A 12,216-nucleotide genomic window follows, 5' to 3' on the forward strand; every position below is an offset into this window, starting at 1 on the left:
ACTTGATATTGAGGTAGGGAGGTGCACAAAATGTCACCTTAATCAATTGCCTACTGGGCACTTTCACCCCCTTTCTGCCCAGGCCAATTTTCAGCATTCAGTGCTGTAGCATTTTGAATGACAATAACACCTTCATGCAACACTGCACACAAATAAAATGTTTATCATTTTTTTGAGACAGATAGAACTTTCTTTTGGTGGTATTTACTCACCACTGTGTTCTGTTTTTTTGGGGGGGTTTTTTGCTAAATAAATAAAAAAAGACCGAAAATATAGAAAAATAAAAAGTTTTTCTAAGTTTCTGTTATAAATGTTTGTAAATGAGTAATTTTCCTCCTTCACTGATGTGCGCTGATTAGGCTGCAGTGATGGGCACTAATAGGTTGCACTGATGGGCACTGTATAAGTTGACACTGATGGACAATGACGAGGCGTCACTGATGGGCACTGAAGAGAAGACACTGATAAGGCTGCACTGATATGCAGCACTGATGGGCACTTATAGGAGGCACGGATGGTCATAGGCTGATTTATTAAAGAAGTTGAGAATCTTCACACAATAATTTGTGTTAAAATTTATATTAATTATCCAATCAGGTGAAAAAAATTATTTCACATTGAATAACCAAGCATATGCAAACGAAAAGGGTAAACAACTTTTTTGTCACATTATGAAACATTTGAAGTGAATATTTACACAATTTATGTGAAAATTATTATCATTACTATTATTTGTGTTGTGTATTTGCTGAACCATTTTCCATTTTAACCACTTGACCTCTGGAAGGTTTTACCCCCTTGACCAGGGTATTTTTTGCTATTCAGCACTGTGCTACTATAACTGGCAATTGCTTGGCCTTGCAACACTGTACCCAAATTAAAGTTAAATCATTTTTTTTTCACTCAATAAGAGCTTTCTTTGGTATTATTTAATCATTTATTTTTTGGTATATAAAATACCAAAAATTTTGAGAAAAAAACATCTTTTTTTTTTTTTTTAGTTTTGGTTATAAAATTTTGCAAACAACATTTTTCTTCATAAATCTAGGCCAAAATATAGTCTGCTGCATTCCTTTTGGTAAAAATAACTCAAATCAGTGTATACTACTTAGTCTGTGTGAAACCTATAAAGCCATTGTATATATATTTTAAAATTGACCAGTTCTGATTTACTGACAACCTATCTCATCTCTTGAGGCCCTAAAATGCCAAGACAGTACAACCCCCCCCCCCCCCTCCTCCCAAATGACCTATTTTTGGAAAGTAGGAAGACCAAGGTATTTAGTAAGAGGCATAGCTAGTTTTTTGAAGTTGTAATTATTTTGTCATCATTTTTTGAAAAACTCAAGGAATTATTTTTTTTCCCTTCTTTTACTAGAGCAGTACAGCATCATCCTGTGACTGGTGTGGCAGTGATCAGGGATACTGACTGGTGACAGTATGTAAAAAAACAACAATTAAATAATATTTTATTTTATTTTTTTGACATTTTCTTCTTTTTTAAGTGTTTTTCTTTCTCTTTTTTTTACATACTCACATCAGAGTAGTTTGGTGTCACCATAGGGTTGATCAGGGATTTATTGTTTTATTTCACTGTGATGATCACTAACAGAAATCATTTGAAATGTCATGAATTCATGATATTTCATTCATGACTCTTTGTTTTCTATTGTGATAATGTGATTAGCCCACAGCTAGCACATGGTAATGCTGTGATTGGCCCAGGTACCATGTGTTCACTGGTGAAGAATCACAGACCACACACAGTAGTAAACAACAATGTCATGAATGGATCCTATTCATGACTATTATTTACTAGGCGTCATGTGATCACACAGTGATCACTTAGTATCAGAGCCGTTCACAGCTTTTTTTTTTTCTTACTATCATCTCTCTTTGTATGGGGGACTAACCTGAGAGACAGGGCCTTGCTGCTCGGAATTTGGAATTCTGAACTTGGTATTCAGAACTTGGGATTTGAAACACAGATTTTGGAGTGAGGAACTCAAAATTAGAAATTACAGGCTCGGAATTTGGAACTCAGAATTTGGAACTCAGAACTTGGAACTTAGAACTTGGAATTCGGAAATTGGAGCTTGGAATTCAGAAAACTGAATTTTGAATTCAAGACTTTGGAAACCACAACTCAGAATTTGAAATTTGAAACTCAGAATTTGTATTATGGAACTCAGAGTTTAGTATACGGAACTCAGAATTTCAAATTCGGAAATCAGTATTCAGAACTTGGAATTTGGAACTCAGAACTTGGAATTTGAAATTTGGAACTCAGAATTTTGGAATTCGAAACCCAGCATTTGAAAATCAGGATTCATTATTTGGAATTCAGAATTCGGAATTCGGAATTTGGATATTGGAACTTGGAATTCAGAACTCAAAATTTTTAATTCGGAACTCAATGTTTGAAATTTGGAACTAGACATTTAGATTGTGGAACTCTGAGTTTAGAATTTGGAATTCAGAACTCCAAATTTGGAATTTGCAACTTGGAATTCAGAACTTGGAGCTTGGAACTCAAAATTTTGGAATTTGGAAATCAGAACTTAGCATTTGGAATTCAGAACTTAGAAATTGGAATTTGAAACTTGCATTCAATTAAATTAAATTCAGAACCCAGAATTTGAACTTCGGGAACTTTGAATTCAGAAGCACTAATGCAGCCCCAGACCATGACACTCCCACCACAATGCTTGACTATAGGCAGGACACACTTGTCTTTGCTCCCCTCACCTGGTTGTCGCCACACACACTTGACACCATCTGAACCAAATAAGTTTATCTTGGTCTCATCAGACAACAGGACATGTTTCCAGTAATCCATGTCCTTAGTCAGCTTGTCTTCAGCAAACTGCCAGCTTTCTTATGCATCATCTTTAGAAGAGGTTTCCTTCTGGGACAACGGCCATGCAGACCAATTTGATGCAGTGTGCGGTGTATGGTCTGAGCACTGACAGGCTGACCCCCCACCCCTTCAACCTTTGCAGCAATCCTGGCAGCACTAGCACTCAAACATCTTTTTCCCAAAGACAACCTCTGGATATGACGCTGAGCACGAGCAATCAACTTCTTTGGTCGACTATGGCGAGGCCTGTTCTCAGAGAAACTTGTCCTGTTATACCGCTGTATGGTCTTGGCCACTGTGCTGCAGCTCAGTTTCAGGGTCTTGGTAATCTTCTTATAGCCTATGTTATCTTTCTGTAGAGCAACAATTATTTTTTTCTGATCCTCAGAGAGTTCTTTACCATGAGGTGCCATGTTGAACTTCCAGGTGACCAATGTGAGAGAGTGAGAGCAATTATACCAAATTTAACACACCTTGTAACACTAACAAGTCACGTGACACCGGGGAGTGAAAATGGCTAATTTGGCCCAATTTGGACATTTTAATTTAGGGGTGTAGTCACTTTTATTGCCAGCGGTTTGGACATTAATGGCTGTGTGTTGAGTTATTTTGAGGGGACAGCAAATTTACACTGTTATACAAGCTGTACATTCACTACTTTACATTGTAGTAAAGTGTTATTTCTTCAGTGTTATCACATGAAAAAATATAAAAAAATATTTTTAAAAATGTGAGCGGTGTACTCACTTTTGTGAGATGCTGTATATATATATATATATATATATATATATATATATATATATATATATACTGTATATACTTTATATATTATACATCTATAATCTTTGTCCATTTACAATAAGGTACACTGGAATCACAGAGCTTTTTAGGTATATACAGTTGTGCATAAAATATTGCATTTGCTTGGTGAATTGGTAATATACAGTAGGTACCATTTTTAAAGAAAACTTTAGTAAGCAAGGAAAACTCCTTTCTTTTATTTCTTATGGGATTCATATTCAACTGTAGGTCATAACAGAATGGCACAATCCTAAAACGAAACATGACAACAGGTAAACAAATGAAATGTCCCCTGTTCAAAAGTCTGCATACCCTTAGTTCCTAATCCTGATATTGCCCCCTTTAGCTTCAATCTTGCAGTCTTCAGTCTTTGTAATAATAGTTGTCTATGAATTCTTGCAAAGGGTATAGATGCCCATTCGTCTTGGCAAAATACCTCCAGGACAGGTCATGCAAAGTTTGTACAATAGTGTTGTTAACCTTGGAGGTGTCTGCAACATGGAACAAGATTTGGCATTGCTGAAAGATAAGTCAAATCAGTGGAGACGGCAGTTCAATGTTTCTAAATGTAAAATAATGCACATAGAGAAAAAGAATCTCTTCAGAGAGTACAGCATTGGGGGTACAGTGTTGGCCAGCATTACAAAGGAAAAGATTTGGGGGTATTTATTTCAAATGATTGCAAAATGAGCAAACAGCATGACCAGACAGTGAGAAAAGCAAATAGAATTCTAGGATGCATCACTAGAGGGGTCACCAGAAGGAGGGAGGAGGTCCTGATTCCGCTATATACAGTAGATATTTAGCAAGACCTAATTTAGAATACTGTGTCCAGTTCTGGAGACCCCTCTTACAGAAAGATATTGATAAGTTAGGAGTCCAGAGACGGGTAACAAACATGGTGAAAGGTCTGAGGGATAAAACATATCGAGAGCGACTTCAGGAACTTAATATGTTCAGTCTGGAGGAAAGAAAGGAAAGAGGAGACATAACTGAAACCTTCAAATACATCAAAGGGGGTCAATAAGGTTCAAGACAGTATTTTCAATAAAACACCAAGATCAAGAACACAGGGACATGACCTCAAACTAACTGGAGGAAAATGCAAAACTAATCTTAGAAAGTATTATTTACTGAAAAGGTAATTGATGCTTGGAATAAACTTCCAGCAGAGGTAGTGAGTCAGTCTACAGTAAGTGGTTTCAGACGTGCATGGGACAAACATAGTTAAAAAAGTTAACAAAAAGCGAAAACCATAAACTAAACACAAAAAATACATAACATATAAAAAAAAAGGCAGACTCGATGGACCACTTGGTCTTTTTTCTGAAGTCACTTTTCTATGTTGCTATGTCTTTGGTCATCTTGCTTGCACCACACATTTGAGATGTTCCCAGAGTGGTGCCATCTTCTTGCCATTCATTTTTACAAGATTCTCAGTGCCTTTAGAGCTCACACACCCCCAAAACATCAGTGAGCCACCACCATGTTTCACAGTGGGCGTGGTATGTTGACCCCAGTGACCATATTTCTGATTTCTGTTATCATTATGATTTAAAAGGAGTCAAACAACTATGTGATAATAAATGGCTTTATATGATCACTATCCTAAAAAAAAAGTCAGTTTTTTGGCATGATCAGTCATATTTTTAATATCAATGCCAAAACTTCACCGGTCAAAAACATATAGATTCCCTTTAAATGAGCTTTCTACTTTAAGCATGAAATGCTCACTCTAATCTCAAATCCTTTGAGAATTAAATTTTTTTTTAATTTTTATAGCTCCAATGGTTACCTGCTTTAAATGAATCCAATCACATTTTTCTTTCTTAGCAGCAGAAGAGTAGCTTGAGCTTAGAATGCCTTTCATTGCTTGTTTTTACTAATAACAGTTCTGTGTCGTACACAGACCTGCAATAAATCATTGGAAGGCGACCTTTAAGGTTTAGGAGCCAGTAATGCTGCCATGAGTGCAGTGGTTGAGTGAGATAGAGCAGGTTAACATACACAGCAAAAACAAGCGGTTCCCTGTCGTGGAAGGCATCCTTTTCTTTTATGCAGTCTTTATTTATTCCTTAAAATGTGGTAATTTTGTCACTTTTGGATTGTTGAAGCATGAAAAAAAAAAAAACGCAACTCCCTTTTATTATGTCAATTACAACATACCTCACAAATTTTAAATAAAAACATAAAATAAAACATAAGCATTCTCTAACCTCCATTTAAATCCACTTAAGCCACTTTATACCATCCTGCCTGGTCTGTTTAATAAACCTGTGCGTCTGTGTATGCGTTTTAAAAAAATAAGCCGTTCTTTACCAGTTTTCAGAGGGCCGAGCATCACTCACATGAGCTCTCTCCTCTTCCCATCTGACAGCTTCCTGCAGTGGGCAGGGCCGAGGATTCCTCACTGATGTCAGTCGGGAGGGAAGGAGAAGGGGAGGGGGAGAGGAGAAGAGAGGCAGTGGGTCACGTGAGCGGCGATCTGAAAACTTGTAAAGAATGGCTTATTTTTATAAAACACAGACACAGGGGCCCACAGGATTATAAAACAGACCGTAGACAGGTTTGAAACTACAGCAGCAGGAGGAGAGGGGGGGCGGGCACTGACACAGGAGCAGGCAGGCAGGGAGGGAGGACAGAGGAGGAGCGGAGGGCTGCGGATGACCGAGGCACGTAAACTGACAGCAGCCATGGTATACCGTAATCAGTTTGCAGAGGGGAGGACATAGTCAGGCAGGATCAGCCAGGTATTTTAGGCCATAGAAGGGGCCAAATTGCACAGCAAAGCATTGCGCTGTATAACATGCTTTCAGGGAACAGGATCAATTTTTTTTAGATCAATAAATGCTTTAAAAATATATGATGCTGTCTGCTTTGTAAAAACAAAATACTCAAAATAAGTATAATGGCTAAGCCCCTCCCCTTCATGACATTGTTGAAAAGGGGCGGAGCATGGGTGACCTTAAAATGATGCCCCCCCTCCCCTGAAAAATGTTCTGCAGATGCCCATGCCTGTGATCCTATATAGAAGGATCACAGGTGCTCTGTGATCATTTCAGAGAAAAGAACAGTCAGCTGTGTTTACACCAGCTGACCATCCTTCTCTCTCAGCGGAGAGAGATCGTGGGTGTGCGGCGGCAATTGCGGCTGCCGGTCCCGTGGATCAGAATCCCTGCTGCCTAGTGGGGGCGGTAATGCACCACCGGTGGCACGCGCTCGCCCCCCAGCACTACGCGCACAACCAAATTGGGCTATGTCGTTTTGCGCAACCAAGCTAGCCTGCCGCAGTAAAACTGCGGCGGGTGGTCTGCAAGTGGTTAACATCCGTTCTGGAGGTAAAATAAAATAGAACTACCTTTTGAAGAAGATATTGATTTACTAAAGGCAAAACATAGAGGATGTTCTCTAAGCCTAAATTTACATTTTTGTGTTTCTGTGCAGGCGAGTTTGTAGGGGAACAGTATTTCATTCATTTGAGGGGGAACAGTATCTTATTTATTTGAAAAGGGCTTCTGTACCTGTGGGAAACATGGGGGAAAAAGTCCTCGACCCTTATTTAAAACCGCAATCCAATGGAATTGCATGGTTTTGCGGCACCATGTGATTTCAAGCATGTGAAAGAGCGCTACATTTTCTAATGTATGGGGGTGCCATCTGCTAAAGAGCAGCACATTTTGCCTGTGGATCAGGAAAGGCGTGCAATTAGCAAGTGTTCCCTGAGCAGAAAAAGTATGAACCAGCTTAATGCATATTTACTATTCAAAGTGGATGTTAGTAAATTAGATGAACCTGTGTACAATTTGAATACCCAATTATGCGCAGGGAATTTTTAGAAAAAGGATTTTTGACAGCAATTGTTTAAAGTAAACACAACTTTGCCTTATATACTAAGTTTAGTGCGCATTTACTTTGCAAAATTAGACTTATTTTGATCAGTGAACTTTCACTTTGATATGTGAACATCCTCCTATAGTATACAAACTTCAATTTTGATTAATTGTATGTTTGTCTTTATTACCTACAGTAATTATTTTCAATATTCTGATATATGAAAAATTACACATTTCAATTATGTATGTTTATTTTCCAGAAAAAACATCATATTGATTTACTCAATTCTTGCTATATGGACATGGAGCATGTTACAGTTCCCACTTGATCTGGCTGGTGAGTACTATTTGCAAGCAGCATTTTAATTAGATCCTACTGAAAGTATTTACTGCTACAGTGTGTCTATTGATTCTTTTGAATTAAAAGAGAAGTGTGGGATCCAAAAAAAACAAAACATTTATACTTACCTAGATGGTTGCAGCTTTGATCCAATGCTGGAGCTGTACCCCACTGGCTCTACACTGAGAACTGAGCGATCACTTTTCGGGTCTGTTCTAAACACAGAACGATAACTGTTAGTCACCGCTCTGTGCTCTGCCACTCCAGCACTGGAGCGCCAGGCTTTAGAGGGGATGGGAGTGGCTGGCTCAGCCTTTCAGCGGGGCACTGAGTTGCTGAGCAAACTTTTGGTCAAGCATGTGGGAGGATGCTGCCATTATTGTCAGGATCCCTTGCAGAGCTTGGCCTTGCTCTGTAGCTTCAGCCGGCAGCAGGCTTTAGTCTCATAAGACAGTATGTACTCCCACACAATTCAAAAAACTGTGTTTTGACATAATTCACATAAGACTCTCTTTAGCGCTCTTCAAGTTTTACTTGATTGTTAGTGAGGTCAAAAGTGAACCACGGTCCCTAAAGCGCTAGGAAGAAGACCTGGGAATTGTGTTCTCTCAAGATCAAAAGGACCGTACAGTCCCTTTCACACACAAAGCCTCTATTGCCTCTATAAATATAAATAAAAAATAGCTACAAATCACAAATCAGGTGGTACAGAACATCTAAAGTGATATTTACTAAAACTGGAGTGTGCAAAATCTGTTACAGCTCTGCATAGAAATAAATCCTATTCCATGTTTTTTTGTCAAAACTTAATTGAACAAGTTGAAGTTGGAAGCTGATTGGCTAATATGCACAACTGCACCAGATTCTGAGTGTTCCAGTATTAGTAAATCTACCACCTAGTGTGCTCCATCAGATGTCCCCACAAATGTCCAACTGTTGTTGCAGGTGCTTACAGACAGGTGCTTACATATCTTTCGGGAATACCCTAAGCTCCGGGGATTCTGTAGATCTTGTGATGAAGACCTATACGGATGTGCCTTTGGATAGAACCCTGACAGCTTACCTATTGCATGAAACTCCTCTTTCTATTAAGATATATAAAGGTTCATTGCTCAAACACCTCCTTAACGCTACTAAGGCCTGTATCCCAGCAATATTAAGGCAATGCTCTTTCCTCACCACCAGTCATAAGCTAGGATCTCAGTAATACAACATATGGAGCAGCTCGCCATGACTCTGAGGGAGCAAGAAGATAAATACATTTGTCACAGCCCTAGTATTTCTCTGTATACATTAACCTCCTTAGCGATATTCCTGAGTGTGGCTCGGGGTGGAATTTTAGTGGATCCTGGTAGAGGTTACTTACCTTGTCCTCGGGATCCCGCGATGTGTCCCTGCAGCATACAGCGATCAGATTTTCCACCCGATGCTGTGACCCCCGGCTTCCGTCTCCTGCGACGTGAAGCTCGCAGGGGGTGGAACCGGCAGCAAATTTGAAAAGTAAAACACACAAACACACTGATATATTGTAATCCTATTGGATTACATTACAAAATAAAATAAATTGACATTAGTTTTCCCCTCAGCGCCCTTTCCTGCAGTTTTACTGTACTTTTTATAATGTATATATATATATATATATATATATATATATATATATATAAATAGATAGATAGATAGATAGATAGATAGATATACACATATATCTATGTGTATATGCATACACGCACATACATATATATATATATATATAATATATGTATATATATATGTATAATATATGTTGTAAGGGGTTGGCTCGGTAGCGGGTGTGGGTGACCCCTTGGGTGGGTTCGTTACACAGAGAGACAGCCGAGGAGTGGTTGAAAACAACGGTCTATGGTTTATTCTTCCAATTTGCTGGAAACAAGTGCAAGCATCCAAACAGCATAAATCAAACAAACATAAAATAAACCCTGGCCACTTGGGGCGTCTACCTTCACAACACAGGAACCTACCTATGGTGTCTGTCCCAACCTACTGCTGGGCAGACACTGCTGGTTATACAACAGAAAACCAATAGTCTATTTGTTTTCTTTTCACACAGAAAAAGTCAACACCACCTCACCTTCAGAAGTCTTTCAGCTCACTGCTCTCCTTAACGCACAAAGCCTCAGGATGCAGCAATCAGTAGTCATCCTCTGGATAACTTATAGAGGCCTTAATTGCCTCATTTTGAATAGCTGAAGCTTTCCAACGTCCTTAAACCTTTCTGGCTACCTCTGCAGCTGACACCTGATAGTAATTGGTGAATTGTCTAAACAAGGCAGAAATGTATCTCCCGTCTGTGACAACACCCACAGATTTACCTGACTTCCTGTCACAATGTATATATATAAATAAATATATATACACACACATATATATATATATATGTATATATATATATATATATATACTTTAACTTATTTATAGTTATTTATTATATTATAATTTATGATTTTGTGTTTCAAACTTTATCATACCCAAGATGTTATAAAGAAGAATGCACACTAAAAAAAAAAAAAATCATATGTAAATAGTTGGTTTGGGATGCTTGTCCTTAAGAATTACTAGCAAAATAACGGTACCACTTTCAGCACCTTAAATCTGAAACAATCATACCGCCAGGGAGGTTAAGCTGGTTGCTTGGACAATGAGAGGAAAGAGGGTGTCCGAACTAAACTTACCCCCCCCCCCTGTTTTGTCTGCTGGCCTTCTCTCCAGCGCCCTCCCTATGCCCATCTTTCCTTATCCTGTTTTCTCCCTACGTCAGTTTCACTCTTACTTTTAAGGTATTTTCTTGATGTTTCAGTTTATATAAAAAAGAAAAAAAGGTAACTCAAGAGGAAAGATGGATATATTTGTGTTATGCATGCCTTACTCTGTAATGGTACCTCATAATGTACTGCTCTACATGCCTGGAATACACTATACATGTCTACATCTTGGATTGTTCTTTACTGTAGTATAAAGAATTTATAAACACACTGAAAGGACACTTTAAGGCAATGTCATTTAGCCTGCCAGTAAATCTTTAGAATGTGGGAGGAATCCAGAACACCCAGAAGAAACCCAGACTAAGACAAGGAGAAAATACAAACTCCTTATTGTCCCAGGTAAGATTTGAATTCTGAAATAAGAGCTGGAAGGCAGAAGTCCTAATTGATATTTTTGACTTGTTTACCTTGACTTATATGGAGTTAAGGTTTTTAAGGTAAACTATACTACTTCCGCTGAGTATAACAACTGTCTGTGAAACACTTTTTGATTTACTTTGTGATTCCTAGCCTATTGAAGGGAAAGGTATGCTGGTTGCTGGTAGAAAATTGCTGAAGTAGATTAGTCGTAAAAGTAATATTGGTAGATGTTCATCTGTTCATCTAACATTATTCTGGTATTTTCTAATTTGAGTCTACTTCTTTCTTTTATTTATAGTACAAAATATCGGATGCCAACAAGGATCATCCTCCAAGAGGCGCTTCTGTTTACTGCTCTGTAGATACAGTGCAGATCTTTGGAATATTGGAATAACTCTACTGATTCAAGATGGTCCTTTTCTCATATGCCGTATCATCCTAATGGCCCATTTTGGTGTGGTTAGCCAAATGCTGGTGTTTTTTGCTGCCAAAAATTGCCTGGTTATCATGTTACAGCTTTATCGCCTTGTAGTATTGGTATTAGACTTCCAGACCTCTTTTGAAAATAATGACAAAAAAGCAAAAACGGAGGACAGCTGCTGTGCTTGTGAATCTAATAATATTCAGGAAGAAGTAATCAGTAGTGTTGATATTGAAACAAGGAGTACAGAGAACAACAGTACAACTATTACTCTTGATGAACCAGAAGGACAGTTGTAAAGTTTGTATGCATTTTGTGTGCGTCTTCTGCAACACTGCACATGAAACACTCTTACTGATGAGTGATAGTGCTGTTTTACATGAACTGAACTTTCCAGCATATTAAAGGGGTATTCAACATGTCTTTAATGTGACGTTAGGCTGTTTTTTTAATGTGATTTTTATGTGAAATCATGCTGTCATTTCATTTCAAAATGTTTCTTTTGAAGACCCTTTTGGTGTGCTGGAAATGCCTTAGAAATGTGTCTTCTAAGTTCTTCACTACTTACCAAACAGTCCCTTTTATGATAGAGCACGTTAATGAATTCTGTTCATACATGGCATTTATTGTATTAAATAAGTACTGTTACATAAAGATATTTTAAAAAATCCAAACCAAAACCCACTGATGTTCAATCGAGTAAACAATTTGTTCCTATGACGTCACTGTGTGGTCAGAATATTTGGGAAAAAAATGTGAAGTCTACTTTGTAATGTTTTGTCTATGTTAGGGAAGAATGTGAT

The 12,216-nt window shown here is 38.2% G+C and overlaps 1 protein-coding gene across 1 annotated transcript in view; it reads left to right on the plus strand.

Moving 5' to 3' along the window:
* TMEM26 (transmembrane protein 26) overlaps positions 1-11,736 on the plus strand; it is a 96,536-nt gene extending 84,800 nt beyond the window's left edge. Inside the window, exons 5-6 of the mRNA XM_082268456.1 lie at positions 7,755-7,831; positions 11,291-11,736. Of these exons, the coding sequence (XP_082124582.1) occupies positions 7,755-7,831; positions 11,291-11,712 (499 nt within the window). The 3' untranslated portion in view covers positions 11,713-11,736. The remainder of the gene's footprint in view (positions 1-7,754; positions 7,832-11,290) is intronic.
* The last annotated feature ends 480 nt before the right edge of the window (positions 11,737-12,216 follow it).

This window comes from Pelophylax lessonae (assembly GCF_965119305.1).
Source record: "Pelophylax lessonae genome assembly, chromosome: 9".
NCBI classification, from domain to species: Eukaryota; Metazoa; Chordata; class Amphibia; order Anura; family Ranidae; genus Pelophylax; species Pelophylax lessonae.